Raw genomic sequence first — 17733 nt, 5'->3', positions numbered from 1 at the left:
GCCATGTGGATGCTAGGAATCGAACCTGGGTCCTCTGGGAAAGCATCCAGTGCTCTTAACCACTGTGCCATCTCTCCAGCCCGCACTTCTTCATATTTTAATGCTCTTGTTTTTTTTTGCATATTAACTAGGGCTTTCTGTGTGGTATTTCTTTTTATATTTTTGCCTATTTGGTGTTGGAATGTTTCCAGTATCTAAAATGTTATGACTCTCTTGAGTTTGGCAAATTTGTCTTTCATGATCTTAGGGAAGATTTTATCTATGCCATTGAGGTAAGATTCTTATCTTACACACACACACACACACACACACACACACACACACACACACACACACATATATATATATATTCATGTTACTATTGTGTTGATCATTACCTGTACAATATTTTAGTGCTATATTTAAATATACAAATATATGTGTGTGTTTCTGATATGCAGTTAAGTTACTCTTCTTGTTTTTATTGAGTTTTGATATTATATTTGCTATTTTTCTGTCTCACTTATAAAGCTTTATCTTGACTTATCTAATTAGTTTCCTGTTACAACTTCACTTTAGACTGAATTCTCATCAATAAATCTATACTTCTTTTGAATTTTTTGAGATTGGACTGTCTTCATTTATGTCTCTGTTGTCTCTTACATCACTCAGGTTTTTTAGTTTCTCTTCATTAATTTTATTGGGCTGTTTGTCTCTGTCTTATTTAAGCACTTTGACTACTTTAATAGTGTTCATGATAGTTCTTCCATCTTCTGTATCATGGCAATTATGGATTGAAGAATACTTCTATGAGACAGATAGACTTTGGGGGCGGGGGTAAAATGCTGGCTTTATTCTTTATAGTCTATGTGTGATTTTCTTTTATTTTAATTAAACACCATTATCAGGAAAATGTGTAAAACTAAGAGTTTCATTGGGCTTAAGATACCACGAAAATAAAACTCCATTATGCCATGGGGTGAAGTCAAGAGGCAGTAAATGTAGAAAGAACAGATAATGTTCAAATTTCAAATTTCAGGCCAGCACCAGAAAGGAAACTAAAGATAGTGTGTAGTTCCTACATTTAAAGGTCCTAACTCAGTCACACATTTTATGCATTAACACCATACTTCGAGTCAAGTAATGTGGCTACATGAAAACAAAGTTGTCAAGTGTGTGACCTTTAGGGAACACTGTTATTCAAACTAGCATATATAGTAATCATGTTCTTGTGATCAAAATTGGTCCTGTGAACTCTTCTGTAATTTCTGTGTCTTTTATGCACAATGAAGACTTAACAGGCAACAATGAATACAGGGAAACTTGGGTGTGAAGGCTACATATAGCATGGGTGGTGGGGTGTCAAGTAGGAACAGGGGATGGGCAGAATTACAAGATGGGCATCCCATTGTAAGGGTGAATGTACGAGTATTCTGGACAGAGATTATCAGTCTAAATATGGGCACATAGGGTAGAATACAGGCTAGAACGATGGATTGGTTAGGGAATGTAGATGAGCAGATATTGTGGAATCACCGATCTGATAACAAGTAGAAAATGTATGGTGCCAGATTGGGATCAAAAGTGCTCATGATTTGCATGAAGGAGAATTGGGAGTGCCTGTGCTCCCTTGCCAGTAATAGCAGAATGTCAGGGTCCTTCATAGTTTTGTAAGAGTTAGCAGGACAGGTTGTAGTTTCTATCTTGATCATGTGTTCAGGAAATTACACAGAGTCAGGTGATTATAAATTATTTATGGAATTGTTTTGTGTAGATGAGAGGATATGCTGGCAACAACCTACTTACTCACTCTTACGGAGGATAGTAATAATACAGAACAGATGGCAGACATGATTGAGCAGGTTCTGGTGTATGCTGTCTTTGTGGGAGAAAATGATTTGGGGTGCAATCCAAGTTGCCCTGTTAAGGAAATGAGAAAGAAGTGGATGTTCACAAGGAGGAGTAGAGTCAACAAAAAAGTGTGATCTCTTGGATTATGATTGTGTAAGCAGAAAGAATCATAGCAGGGAATACAATAGACGTGTTCCTTATGCACATGGCAAGTGGGAGAGAGCTCCAATGTTTTTCTGAAACTGTTGTCTATGTTTGCCTGTTACATAACCTTATGAAGGTCAAACATTCCATGAATTTCTGTCATTTTTCATAAGCAGATTTATTTTCTACAGTAAAACTTTAAAAATTTCCTATGTTACAAACTTGACATATTCCCCAGACAGCTGTCATTTTAAGCATTATACTCTCATATTGTTTTCAAATTATTGTGCAAATCAAGAGTGTGTTTCTTTTCATTTCTTTCAGCTCTATCATTTTACCAGACCCAGGAGGTCTCCCAACAGAAGTACAAACAAGATTCTTTACAGAAAGAAGGAGCAGGCTTATTTGAAACTATTGGTCTTGACATGTTACATACAAGTAAGTTCTGGGATTATCCTGGTGACAAAAGAGAATATGAATCATGTTTTCATGAGAGGGATGTTTATGAGAAACATGTCAAAGTCATTACTTATGAAAATAATCAAGAACCTCTGGTGTGTCCAAGGAGAGCATACTCTGTATCAGTTACAAGTTCAGAATCAAATGATTATATGGAAAAATATCCACACCAAGCATGGACACCTCGTTATACTCTACATGGATATATGGAAACTTCACAAGGGGACACACAGTGTAACACTTCAAAGTCTTTGCAACACTTTTCAAGTGTTTTGCAATTAAATGATACTCTAATAGTCCGTGAAGAAAGGAGTGCTTTAAGCACAGAAAAATATTTGAATTGTCAGCGGTATGGTATTTCCTATACTCAAAATTCAGTAGAAGTTCCTGAACAATTACTTCCACTATATGACAACTTCCACAATTTAGATCAACATAAATATTTTAGGAATGAAATGTGGCATAATATGTATCATAAGGAAAGAAATTGTGAAAATTCCAATATATTTAGTAATGTTGATAATGACCTTGCTAAGTTTTCTTTGGTAAATAATTACCAGAATAGTCAGTTTGAAATACCTTTTAGTGTCAAGGACTCATGGACTTTCTCTACTAATGATGTAATTCCTAGTAATTCTCCCATGAATACTTGCTCAACAGTTAATCATTTTGAAATCCATGAACATCAGAAAGTTTTTAATAAGTACTCAAACACTTCTTTGCAAAAACATGAACATAGCCAAGAGAAGCACAGGACAAGCAAACACCATGACCAAAGTCTTAAAGAATTCTCAAACTGTATTCAGTATAATGGAACTAGTACTCAAAAAAATTATGAGAGACTCAGAGGTGATGCATGCAACAAGGTCACAATTGAATCCTCAAATCTGGCTATGGATAATATAAAGCATACAGGAATAAATTTTTGCCAGATTAAAGTATGTGATAAATTCTTTGATTTCAATTCAAATATCATTCAGAATGATTCAAGTCACACTGCAGAAAAGAAACCATATAGATGTAATGATTGTGGAAAGTCCTATAGCAAACTTTCATCCCTTCATATTCATCACAGAATCCATATGAGAGAGAACCCATATAAATGTGAAGAATGTGGAAAATCCTTTAGGAAAAGTTCATCCCTTAAAGTTCACCACAGAATCCACGTGAGGAAGAAACCTTATAAATGTGATACATGTGGAAAGCACTTTACTAGGTGCTCATCTCTTCATGTTCATCAGAGAATCCATACTGGAGAGAAACCTTACAAATGTGATGACTGTGGAAAGTCCTTTGGTAAGTCCTCCCATCTTCAATGTCATAGGAGAACCCATACTGGAGAGAAACCTTATAAATGTGATGACTGTGGAAAGTCCTTTGGTAAGTCCTCCCATCTTCAATGTCATAGGAGAATCCATACTGGAGAGAAACCTTATAAATGTGATGAATGTGGAAAGTCCTTTGTTCAGTCCTCCAAACTTCAATATCATAGGAGAATCCATACTGGAGAGAAACCTTATAAATGTGATGAATGTGGAAAGTACTTTAGGGATAGATCATCTCTTCATGTTCATCAGAGAATCCATACTGGAGAAAAACCTTATAAATGTTATGACTGTGGAAAGTCCTTTGTTAAGTCCTCCCATCTTCAATGTCATAGGAGAACCCATACTGGAGAGAAACCTTATAAATGTGATGAATGTGGAAAGCCCTTTGTTAAGTCCTCCAATCTTCAATATCATAGGAGAATCCATACTGGAGAGAGACCTTATAAATGTGATGACTGTGGAAAGTACTTTAGGGATAGATCATCTCTTCATGTTCATCAGAGAATCCATACTGGAGAAAAACCTTATAAATGTAATGAATGTGGAAAGTCCTTTGTTAACTCCTCCCAACTTCAATGTCATTGGAGAACCCATACTGGGGAGAAACCTTATAAATGTGATGAATGTGAAAAGTCATTTGTCATGTCCTCCAGTCTTCAATGTCATAGGAGAATCCATACTGGAGAAAAACCTTATAAATGTGATGACTGTGGAAAGTACTTTAGGCATGTTTCCTCTCTTCATGCTCATCATAAAATTCATACTAGAGACATACTATACAAATGTTAAAATGCATCAAGTCATTTACCCATTGCTTTTCTGTTAATGATCATCACAGAACTTGTACCTAAATTAAGCCATATAAATGTAAAAAAACATGAAAATTCCTTCACCAAATCTTCAACACTTCTTTGTCTTCCCTGAACCCATACTAGAGAGGAACTTTACAAGTATGAAGAATGGGGAAAATGAACGTACCAGAAAACTCACAAGAAAGAAACAGAAAGAACTTCTCTAATAATTATCAGCTTTAATTTATTATCGTATATTTTTCCAATAAAATTTCCTTCTAAATGTGTGGAATACACAAAATCTTTGATCAATATTCACTCCTTATACAATATCACAAGTATCACTTTAGGAAGCTCTACCCTTGATGCAAATTTTGAAGTGTTTAATCAGAAGTAGACCTTATAATTACTAAATGCTTATTGAAAAATATCTATGTATATTATTTAAACATCAGCTCATTAAGTACAAAGGGTTCTTGTTTGAAAATAATAAAGAAATGACAATGTGAAACAGAATTCTTGCTAATAGATGATTATTGACTGCAATACAAAGTCAAAGTAATTACATAATATCTTTATGCAATTTGTTGAAGATGATGTTTTATTTTGTGTGATATTACTGTATTCTATATCACTTATATTTCCAGTATTTTAGATTTTGAAAAGTGTATAATAATGATTGTTTTAACCTCATTTTGATTCCCTGTTTTTATGAGTACAAATAAATGTATTATACCTTTGGTTTATTTATATTTGCCTTGATGAGTTGAATCTTCATTAAATATGAGGAAGGCATTATGAAGATTAGTTGTTACATAAATGTCAGTGCTAACAACAACGTATCATTTTAATTAAAACTAGATTTTATAGAAAACTATAACAGTGGAAATAATTAAATGCAAAGAGCAATATTATGAAGTCCAAAGGAAGGAGATAACAATTTATTATTTAAGTAAATTATGTCTCCATTTTCTCACTAAGATAGAATATTGCTTGATCCCCCTGGTTCCTACAATTCTTTCTTCTTCTATTCTTATAGGAACTCACAGTCTAAAACAGCAACCAGGGAGACTACATGAGACCCTCACTCAGCCCTCTACATATATGTAACAATTCTGTAGTTTGTCTATTTGTGGAACTCCTAACAATGGGAGCAGAGTCTGTCCCTAATGCGTTGGTTGGCTCTTTGGAGCCTATTCCTCTTACTGGATTGCCTTGCTTTGTGTAATTACATGGGGAGGTTGCTAGTCTTATAGCACATGATATGTCTGGTTTATTGATATGTATTGGAGGCTGGACCGTTTCTTAATAGAGACAGAGGGGGAGTGGATTGGGGTGTGGAGGGAAATTGGGGAGGGAATTGGAAGAAAAGAGGGAGGGAAAACTGTGGTGTAGCTAGAGTTTTCCTGCCTGGCCCACAGTCAGGACAAATCTCTCTCACCTGCCAGTCCCACAGCCACTCAGACCCAACCAAGTAAACACAGAGACTTATATTGCTTACAAACTGTATGGCCGTGGCAGGCTTCTTGCTAACTGTTCTTACAGCTTAAACTAATCCATTTCCCTTAATCTATACCTTGCCACATGGCTCCTGGCTTACCGGTATCTTCACATGCTATTTGTCATCGTGGTGGCTGGCAGTGTCTCTCTGACTCAGCCTTCCACTTCCCAGCTTTATTCTCCTCCTTGTCCCGCCTACACTTCCTGCCTAGCCAATGGCCAATCAGTGTTTTATTTATTGACTAATCAGCAACACATTTGCCATACAGAACATCCCACAGCACTTCCCCCATTTTTTTTTCAAAAAGGAAGGTTTTAACCTTAAAAAAGTAAAATTACATGTAATTTGGGAATTTGGGCGTAGCTTCTCTTACTACTTCCTGCTGGAGGGGGGCGCTGTATCTTATGGGGCACAAACAAAATTTTAGGATTATGGAATAATCCATGAGGCTGTATTGTCTGAGCCAGTTACCTTCAAATCATTCTGGATGTTGGATCATCTGGGCCATGGTGTTATCGGAGACCTTTCAGGGGGTCTTGGCTGGTCAAACCTGATGTATCTTAATCTGGAACAAATCCATAGCCTCTGGCTTTCTGTGGAAACAAAACCAGAGACTCTTTTCCAAAGCAACATATCCTTATATCCAAATTTTGAAGTCAAGGTACCTTTAAAATATACATATTGGTTTAACTCAGCTTCCTTTGCAATCAAATATCTCTCTGCAGTTAAGAATCCCAAAGACAACACAATCCAGATTCTCTGTGTAATATTCATCTTTATGTGGCTTATTTTCTATATTAATTTTACTGTCTCTTTAAAGACTTTATTTTTTAAAACTATGTATTTGTTTATATAACTGTATATATCACCTTTTTTGTCTCTTTTAAGCCTACGTATATTTTATACACATTGTAAACTGTTACATCTGAAACTGTCTTATTGTGAATCTATTGCTTTAAGCTGCAGCAGCTGTGGCTGCTGGCTCCGCCCACCTCAGCTTCCCAACATGGCGGTGGTTTTCCGCCAGCTCTGGGAGCTATCGTGGGTCTATGCTTTTAGCCAAGCAGCATGTAGCCCAGAAACCTCTTTTTTTTTTGTTTTGTGCTAGCAAAGTCTAAATCCACCACGCAGCTTAATGTGCCACTTGCAGAGGCCTCATTCCCGCCATATGGCGGCAGGTCAAGCACGCACGCTAGGAACCCACCAGTAGCTCAAACCCAGAGCTGCCGCTCATTTGAGAGAGACAATTTGGAACTGTTTTTAGCTCCATTTTAGAATCTTTTTTTCTCAGTTTTTAGGTGGAAACTCTTGCCCCACGTTGGGCACCATTTATAGCTAGAGTTTTCCTGCCTGGCCCACAGTCAGGACAAATCTCTCTCACCTGCCAGTCCCACAGCCACTCAGACCCAACCAAGTAAACACAGAGACTTATATTGCTTACAAACTGTATGGCCGTGGCAGGCTTCTTGCTAACTGTTCTTACAGCTTAAACTAATCCATTTCCATTAATCTATACCTTGCCACATGGATCATGGCTTACCGGTATCTTCACATGCTGTTTGTCATCGTGGTGGCTGGCAGTGTCTCTCTGACTCAGCCTTCCACTTCCCAGCTTTATTCTCCTCCTTGTCCCACCTACACTTCCTAGCCAATGGCCAATCAGTGTTTTATTTATTGACTAATCAGCAACACATTTGCCATACAGAACATCCCACAGCACTGTGGTAAGAATATAAAATAATTAATAAATTATTAAGCTTTTAGAAAAGTAAAAAACACCTGGGCAGTGCTGGAACAAGCCTTTAATCCCAGTACTCGGGAGGCAGAGGCAGGCGGATCTCTGTGAGTTTGAGGCCAGCCTGGGCTACAGAGTGAGTTCCAGGAAAGGCACAAAGCTACACCGAGAAACCCTGTCTTGAAAAAAAAAAAAAAAAAAAAGAAAACAAAACATAAACATACAGGCAAAAATACATATAAAATGCTGTTTGTACATTGACTATTGATGAGTCTCAGTGTAGGACACTCAATCTCAACCTTCCTAATACTGTGACATTTTAATACAGTTCTTTATTTTTTTTTATTTTTATTTTTTTTTTTTTGGTTTTTCGAGACAGGGTTTCTCTGTGTAGCTTTGTGCCTTTCCTGGATCTCACTCTGTAGACCAGGCTGGCCTCGAACTCACAGAGATCCGCCTGGCTCTGCCTCCCGAGTGCTGGGATTAAAGGCGTGCGCCACCACCGCCCAGCAAGTTCTTTATTTTTGATGACCCTAAACTATAAAATTAATTTTCCTGCTATTTCGTAAGTGTAACTTTGTTCCTGTTATGAATTCTAATGTACATATCTGATATTTCTGATGGTCTGTGATAACCCCTGTGAAAAGGTCATTGTATCCCCAAAATGATCATAACATACATGTTGAGAACTGTGGCTGTATGATTTCTAAAAACTGATTATGTAGAGAGATATACATATGAGCAATAATAAGAAATATGTAAATTATTCATCAAATACTGTTAAGTGAATTTCAGGCTAGACATAAGGTAGCCTAATTTTTTTTAACACATCTCCAAAGTTGGCAAAAATGACTCTTCAAGTAATCTACATAAATATTTTTGCAACAGCTAAAATGGGTGTTCTGTTCAAGTTAATATAAATGCTAAATCCCTGTGGCAGCTGAATTGCTTTTCATAAACTGTTTTGAGTTCAATAACATAAAGAAAAAATATCTGTATGTCACAGAAAAATCATCCACACCTTTAAACCTTCACAAATTATACATTTCAGAGTGAAAGAAATACAAATGCCCAGTATGATCCAATGTAACTTTGAGACACAGGATCTTTTAACTACAGAACTTAAATCTGAAATATATCACACATCCTCATCCACAACAATTTTATTGAAGATTATTGTCTGTGGTGGTATTGCTGGACCCCAAAGTTTAGGGTCTCAAGTGGGCACTCCAAGAACCCAGACTACAGTCCAGTTGATGCAACAGCACGAGGATTCATTAAGCTTCTATATATAAGGGCTCCTCTGCTCCCAAGAGCCAGAGTCGCATCTTACTGCAGCCCCATAAGGGCTTTTAAAGGAAAAACCCACAAAACCCACAAGATTACAATTCCCATACAATTTCATGGCCTGATCACAGGGTGATCACAGAATGGGTACAGTCACCTTCGCATGCACATTCTTCCTGCAACCTCAAGGTGGGTATCAGGGCAGGAGTGGAGTTTGCACACAGGTCACGGTGGTCCTTCCTGGAACACCTGCAACTATTCCAGTCACAGTTGAGCACATTTCTTAACAGAAATCTTTTAACATTGTTATATTGTTACAGGGGTGATTGAGTAGTGGCTGAGTCAGATTGTCCTTGGAACTAGATTTTTAGTTTCTCATTTCCTGGTGCTGAAGTTTCTCTCTTCCTGAGGCTTGGGGGTGTAAGCTAGGGCCTTTCAGTATTGTGTTCCCCAAAATATTGTGTATCCTAATAAATTTATCTGGGGTCAGAGAACAGACAGTCACTAGATACAGAGGCTAGAAAATGGTGGCACTCACGCCTTTTATCCTAGCATTCCAGAGACAGAAATCCCTCTGGATCTCTGTGAGTTCAAGGTCACATTGGAAAGAGCCAGGCATGGTGACACACACCTTTAATCCCAGGGAGTGAGCCTTTAATATCAGGGAGTGATGGTAGAAAGCAGAAAGATATATGCGTGAGGACCAGGAACTAGAAGCATTTGGCTTCGTTAAGCATTTGGCCTGGTTAAGCATTTAGGCTTTTGAGCAGCAATTCAGCTGAGACCTATTCTGAATGAGGACTCAGAGGCCTCCAGTCTGAGAAAACAAGACCAGCTGAGGATCCGGCAAGGTGAGGTAGCTGTGGCTTGTTCTGTCTCTCTGATATTCCAGTATTCACCCAATAACTGGCCTCAAGTTTGATTTTATTAATAAGAACTGTTAAGATTCCTGCTACAATTCTCACTCTTTAATCATTTAACAGAATGATGTGGAGTATAATTTGAATAAATACTTATACTTGATATATTCTTAATGTCATAGAACTTCACAGAAAATTTCCTTAATCTTAGTACCTATCTCACATTGTAGAATGTACCATGCTGATTTTAACAATGAGTCAGTGTCATATTGGAGCTTAGAGTATTCCCAAGAGTAGGAGAAATGTTGTATTTATTACTAGAAATCAAACCACTCAAACACCAACAATTGGAGGTATATTCATAATGCAGGCTGCATTTATTCTGTAAGAAAACTTCTGTATTTCAAGTGATATAAGAAGTAAATCTAGTGTGTTCTTTTCTTTGCCTGTTTTCCCATACTTTAAGGCAAAGTTTTGATTTTTGTCAAAATACAAGTGAGTACTTATACTATAAATAAGTCATCCCCCAATAAAAACATTAACAGAAAGCTCAATAAGTAAAAGAAATACTGAGTTCTGTTACACAGAAAGATGACTCCAACAGAAACCTCAGAAAATTAAATGCATGTGGTGTGTTTATGTGGTCGGTGTGTGTATACCTATACTATCATGTGAAATCAAATAAGTTCATGAGATATGAGGAAAATCATCTCAAATGAAGAAAAGCTTATTTGAACCCTTGCCTGTGGTATTTGATTCCAAGGCTACCAGGCTCAATTTCTGTTGTTATGTTTGGTCCAGAATTTAATAGTTGATGGAGCACATGGAAAAAGACAACTCACCTTATGAATGCAGTGAGATCTATGCCATCTACATGGATAAAGCCTTTGAGGAGTCTTGATGTTACGATCCCAGTGTTAGCCCCTCCAATCCACAACCACTTTCATTTGTCACAGAAAAGCAGAAAAGGGATCTGCACCACCACTTCTCTCAGGTTATACTGTTGCCTCCCACTTTGTGACCCTCAATTGTGTCTATTCCATTTTATAATTTTCTGTTTTATGTCTCTCAAATTTATCTCTATGTTCATAAAATATATGATCATTCTGCTCTGATTATTAATATTTTTGTTACCTTATTTTTGCACAGACTTCTTTTTCCTCTAAACAGCTGTGATATCATCAATCTGTTTTAGAGTCCAGTGTGTGTTGTGTGGTTTCTCTCATGCAATGCCAGTTTTCCTATGAGTATGGATCTTGTGAACATCGTTAGACTTCTTTAATGACCATGACTGGAGAGTGTGTGAAACACAGCCAATATCCACTGACTTTTCCTAACTTATGCAGTCCTCTCTGTTTCTAATGCTTACATTGTGAATTGGGTATGATCTGGATTAAGGAATTCATCTTCAAAGACCTGAATCAAAATGGAGGGTTTTTCACAAGATAACAGATATTAGAGATCACAACTATGCAGGTAAGCAGAGGGCTACGGAAGCACAATAATTCAACAGTACAGAATAGTGTATGGAGCTTCTGTTTTATTAATGTTGTGTGTATACATGTTTGTGTGGTGTATGTATGTTTCTGTGTTGTGAAGGAGGCTAGCTCTATCCTTAGAAAACTTTTTTAATGTATAACAAATGACTTTGTCACATGTTAAGGAGAAGTGCCATTATGGAACAAGTTATGTCAATCATAATGGGGCTTCCCAAATGTGTCAATTAAGTGGAGTAGTTGAGTATTAAGGTGCAAGGAACTGGTGGGTCTCTATGCTGAAGTACAGGCTTGAATAATGTAAGATTCTCCTCACTGCATACCTGCTTTGTCATGTGTCTGACTTTAATCATATGCAAACTTGTTTATGTGTAGGCATGGAGGCATATTGTTCCCTTTTATTAAAATTTCAAGTAAAGTTCACAGTACTTTCCATTTCCGATATATCATAAACCAGTTCAGATGACTTTTTTCCTTTCCTCAGAACTGTAATATTTGGAGCCATCAATAAAATGAAACTTAAATGATAAAGGGAGGAAGAAACCATGAGGAGTAGATTATTCCTGTCTTAGAAAGGACTTATAATTGCAGGTTGACTGAGATAGAGATCCAAGTTTATTAGGAGAAAAGAGGCAGCAATTGACTCAAGCGTAGTGAAACATATGTTTGCCATGCTCTCAGAGTGTTTCATTGCCTTATGACAATGAATGGAAATTTGTTAATTTCAGGAAAACACAGTCAGTCAAATTGTACCAAACATATATTCTTCTTGATATTAAATTATAAATCTTTGGTATAGAACCTCATGGTAAAAGCATGATTAAAGAAGGTATCTTTTCACTGACCACACAGACTCTTCACCTATTCTCTGTGAGTCTCATGCACCCTTTGTGGGTGTGAAATTCACACTGTAGAATCAGAGACTGCTGATAACATGCATCTTATAACTGTGCAATCCAGATCATCAGATATGTCTTGGAGGAAACTATTACTTTGCATGCAGTTATGAAATAAGTTTCTGGGAAAATACAGGCAAATTAACATAGTTGTAATTTGTTATGCTTGCTGTAAGGAGAAGCATGTGACTTTTTTATCATTATGCTTCTCTTTATTTCTCTAAACTGATTAGATTTAATTCTACTCCCAGTTTTATTTCCTTCCTCCTACTCTGGGTTCCAGTCTGTGTTCTTTCTGCAGAGTGTTCACATACATATCTGGATTGTGGTAAGAGCTTTATTCATTTACGAAGGAGGTGGTTATGCTGCAGAATTTCCTATCCAAAGAAAGTCATTGCATCTTCTTCAGTTTAGGAATATTATTCCTGTTTAGGACTTTTAAAATTATGCCTTTCTTATGAGAGGAATTGGTGTTTATTAGAATCCTACTGAAAAAATCTGCATAGGTTGTAGTAACTAAAAACTCGATATTAACATTTAAACAACACAATGGAGTTCCTCTGCATTCTTCATTTCTGCACAGAGACACACATTTCATACAACCCTGATTCTAGTATATACCTTATCTTCATGCAAGAAAAAGATAAAAAATAAATTTTTGCCTAGTTACAAATATTAATGGGTGTTTGAGTAATTACTATCCATTCATGTAGAAAACAGAAATAAACTGAGTATGTTTATAGATTTCTACATAGTCAATGTCACTTCCAGGGAGCATTCCATTCATTCCTTTTGAAATTAAATTAATGAAATCTTGTTTTGCAAAGCAGCCTTAAATATGAAGAGATTTTTGGAGCCATCATTATTTTTTAAATTGCCAACAAAACAATGATGTTAGAGAATGGAATTTAGTTTTCTTCACTAAAATCTTAAAGTATTAGAGGGTTCCAGAGAACTCACATACTGGAAAGAATATCACCTGGTTCTTCTCAGTTTTTTCACCCATTGTTACTTAACAGTGACCCTGGGTGAAGTAATATCACTGTGAAAATAAATTTGTGAAAAGTGTCAATCTTGAGTCTCATTGCACAGTTTCATAATTTTAGTATTATAAATTGTATTATTGTAACCAATGGAAAAAGTCAGTGGAGACTTTAGAGGGAAATGCGTTGCCTTCATGATTGTGGAACACAAGCAATTAGTTTTTAACCCAGTTTTGTCTGAGACTACCCCACAGGTGCTGTCAGTTATACTCCATGGTAACCTCATTTAATCACCAACCCCAGAGAAAGAGAATGCAAAGGCTCTTAATGCTTATCAATGTCAGCTGTGCTCAGCCTCAGTCAAAAGGCCCAACCTGACTCTGTTAGTTCCAGCACATCAATTTAAACATGTAGTCAGTCTGTATTTAAGTCAGTCATGATGCGAGCCAAGCAGCCTACCTACTGGCATGTATGAAAGTAGAACCTTCAGTTTTGTCTGCTTCTGGGAGTTCATGTTGTTCTACATCTCTGCTCTGTTATAGTACACAGAATTAGCTTTTTGATCCTGCCTTCCAGTCTCTTAGTATGGTAGAAAATATAAAAGGCTGTTCTTGCTTTGAAACCCAAAATATTATCAGGAAGGTGAAATTTTGAGATAAAGTTTTCTAAGAGGATCCAGAAAGAAAGGAAAAGAGTGATGGCTTTTTCTCAGGTAAATGTGTGTATGGAGGTGAGATTTGTTGCCAACAAATGCTTCTATTGTGTTGATCCCAAACCTTTACATTTCATCTCAGTTTTAACAAGGCTTTATTTTTCTTTTTCTGATGAATTTGTTGAGGTAAAGTTTTTTTGAATGCATGTGACATGTATGTGTGCTGCTTTCCACTGTTTCCTCATTTTATTTTTTCAAAATAAATTCTCTGCATTAATGCATAGTATAAACATTTGATATATAAATATATTTGCATATCCATGTCCTACTGAAAATGGAATTGAGTCATCTTATATCAATGAGAAATAAACCATGTTCCCTGATCCTTTTGCCCAGGGATCTTTTTGCTCAATATGGACTGTTCTGAGAAAGAGGCACTATGAAAAAGGAAGGAATGTCTTCCTATCAATGGATGATGTTTAGAGTATTATTTCTATGAAAGACATATTGTTTTATATAATAAGTTGAAGTGTTTAAATGTAGTACAAACTTCCAAATGGAATTTTCCAGTCAAAAGGTGGTGTGAAACTATCCCATCATGCAATTTTTCTTCTGTTTACTGTACTGTTTTGTGACTAGATTCAAAGAGTCTATTCCATCATTTCTCTTTGCTAGCTACTAACCTTACAGTGAACTTGCAATGCCCTTCTGTTGTGCTGACACCTGCTAACAGTCACTCCCCTGGGAGCTGATGCAATATTACATCCTATGGCTATTTAGTACATTTTTTAGAACAAATGAACTAATGGAAAACTAGCTTTCAAAGTGTACTTATATTTATGTGGATTTCACAAACAATCAAAGTTTCAAGAAGGAAACTTTATTTGGTTGGAATTGAAGTCTCTTCATTAACAACCAAAAGTACTAAACTGAGTGCAGGAATGTCATTATTTAGATACAGCATTTGCAAGTGAATCCACAAGAAGCATATTCACTGTTTAAAATAAACTTAAATGAGAATCTAAACATTTGTCTCACTGCAAAACTGTGAAATGTTAGAATTTTAGAATGAAACCTGGAAACTAAAAGGAATGCCTCATTGGAGACATTGGTGAGGTAACAATTCCATGCTGTGCCTTGGGTGTAAATAAGTATAATATTTACCCAGTGTGAGAAATACTTTCAGCTGTGGCTACCCCTCATATTCCTCCCACTATTTAAAATAGAGCTGTCAGGTTTTTGTTTGTTTATTTTGGTTTTTTGAGAGAGAGTTTTTTTCTGTAGCTTTGTGCCTTTCCTAGATCCCACTCTGTAGTTCAGGATAGCCTTGAACTCACAAAAATCTGCCTGGCTCTGCCTCCCAAATGCTGGAATTAAAGGCGTGTACCACCTCCACCCAGGGTCAATTGATTTTTAATGAATGATCTCAGGGAATATAATGTGAGGAAGGGGTAACTGCTTTGATGTTGTAATTCTAAATGCCTGTGCACAGATTAAAGCAGGACACTGAAGCCTCACACTTAGGTTGTAGAGATTTCCATGATCTGAAGGAATAAAGGAACCTCACAAAGCAGGAAAGGAGAAAATTAGTTTTGAAATGTCTGTAAAAGTTCATGCTTGCTGGATAGTGGTGGCGCACGCCTTTAATCCCAGCACTTGGGAGGCAGAGGCAGGGGGGTCTTTGTGAGTTCAAGGCCAGCCTTGTCTACAGAGCAAGATCCAAGAAAGGTGCAAAGCTACACAGAGAAACCCTGTCTTGAAAAACCAGAAAAAAAAAGTTCATGCTTTCATCATCTCTGCTGTGTCCAAAGTCACTGATTGGGAATATTTTACACCTGCTTTCTGATCTCTGCATGTGCTATCAGGGAATGCAGGTGCTGCTGCCTTTGCACACAGAATAATGTCAGAAAGGTTAAATTTTAAGATATTTTTTTAAAGGATCCATAAAGATGGGGAAGGACAGATGGCATGTTCTCTGATAAATTCATGCACAAGGATGGGACAGGTTGACATTCCATACATAAATGCTTCATTTGAAGAACTCTAAACCATCAGAGAATTTTCTTACCAAAAGCAAACCATTTTTGTGTTTTATTATATTTAGTATAAATTCTTTATTATCACTTTCATTTTGGTTCTACATCCTGCCTTCTATTCTTTCCTGCCTTTTTTGTTTTTCAGTATGACTTATCTACATCAGTTGATGATCTGAAATATTTACAAATTTTCTGATATTAGAAATGAATGTTTAAACTCAATTCATACTGAGGACAACTTCAGACAATATTTATCTCCAAGAAAAGGCACATATTCATGTAATGTTTAGATGTTGAGCACTTTGAACTCATGAAACTCACAACATTCTTCCTCTTAATATATAACATATGAAATTTGCAGATTGATTACTGATAACACAGGGAGTTCTTTAGTTAAATACTATTTTCTTGGCAAATAAGGACTCAAACTTCATATCAAAGAAAAATTGAATTTTCATTTCAGAGTCCATTGACTTTCAAAGATGTGGCCATCAATTTCTCTAAGGAGGAATGGGAATGTCTGGACACATCTCAGAGAGATTTATATAGAGAAGTCATGTTGGAGAACTACAGCAACCTTGTTTCTGTAGGTGAGAATAAATTCTTTCATAATTGCTGCTTAGACCTAGAAATGTCTAGTAACATGTATTAGTACTTGAATTGTTTTCTATCAGTGAATCCCAGCTCCCAATTATTACTAGATATTGGTGAGTGTAATATTCATTGAGAATTTTCTTTTTTTTTCTTTTTTTTTTTTTTTTACAGTGTCAAGACTTTATTACAAGAAGACAGACAGGGAAAGATGGGCTGCCAATCCTGCTTCTGAGAAAGGACGCTTGTCCAGGCCCTCACTTCACAGTGGAGAGAATGGCACAGCAAGGTCCTTTTCACTGAGGAGCCTTCAAGGGCATCATTTCAGCACTTGCCACTTGCTTTCCTTTCCTTTTCATCGTGTGAAATATCTGACAGTGAGTTAATTCTTTCATTTCGCCAAGTAAACATTCATAGCTGATGCCTGGATTGAATGTGACAGTGTTTCTAAACAGGGAAATCTGTATTTCAGCGGGTTGAGGTGACCAGGTGTGCTTGAGGGGCTGTGCCTGTGGGTGACAGTTTTGCCTCTAAGGGGTGCTATTCATTCTGCTGACAGCAGGGATTTCTAGTTTCAGAAAAGCAGCTTTCAGCTTACTGCAGATGACATCCTGTCGTAGCAGAATGCTACATTACAAACATCTTCCAGAAGGTAGGTAAAAGCCAAGTACTGTGATGTGCTGTCCCCAAGCATCCATGCATCAAAAGTGCTGTCCCTTGTGGTGCTGCATAGAGGTGGTGGTATCTTTAAGAGAAGGAACTACCCTGAGGAGGCTAGGTCATTAGGAGAAATGCCTTTAGAAGGGATTAGCACTGGTCTTCTGAACTGAATTCTTTTTTTTTTTTAATTTATTTTGCAATACAATTCAGTTCTACATATCAGCCACGGATTCCCTTGTTCTCCCCCCTCCCATCCCCCTCACCTTCCCCCCAACCCCCCCCATTCCCATCTCCTCCAGGGCAAAGCCTTCCCCACAGACTGAGGTCAATCTGGTAGACTCAGTCCAGGTAGGTCTAGTCCCCTCCTCCCAGGCCGAGCCAAACAATCCTGCATAGGCCCCAGGTTTCAAACAGCCAACTCATGCAATGAGCACAAGATCTGGTCCCACTGCCTGGATGCCTCCCAAACAGATCAAGCCAATCA

The 17733-nt window shown here is 37.1% G+C and overlaps 1 protein-coding gene across 1 annotated transcript; it reads left to right on the top strand.

Moving 5' to 3' along the window:
* Positions 1-3515: 3515 nt before the first annotated feature.
* Positions 3516-4550, top strand: LOC128098168 (zinc finger protein 239-like). The gene has a single exon (XM_052718930.1). The coding sequence runs from the start codon at positions 3516-3518 to the stop codon at positions 4548-4550; it is 1035 nt and encodes a 344-aa protein (XP_052574890.1).
* The last annotated feature ends 13183 nt before the right edge of the window (positions 4551-17733 follow it).

Source organism: Peromyscus californicus, unplaced genomic scaffold, assembly GCF_007827085.1.
Source record: "Peromyscus californicus insignis strain IS unplaced genomic scaffold, ASM782708v3 Scaffold_65__1_contigs__length_234695, whole genome shotgun sequence".
Lineage (NCBI taxonomy): Eukaryota > Metazoa > Chordata > Mammalia > Rodentia > Cricetidae > Peromyscus > Peromyscus californicus.
The sequence above is the reverse complement of the archived record's forward strand: the minus strand, read 5'-3'. Positions and strand labels throughout refer to the sequence as shown.

Excerpts from the sequence above, each read along its gene's own strand:
- LOC128098168 (XM_052718930.1), top strand. The coding sequence starts at position 3,516 with ATGAGAGAGAACCCATATAAATGTGAAGAATGTGGAAAATCCTTTAGG.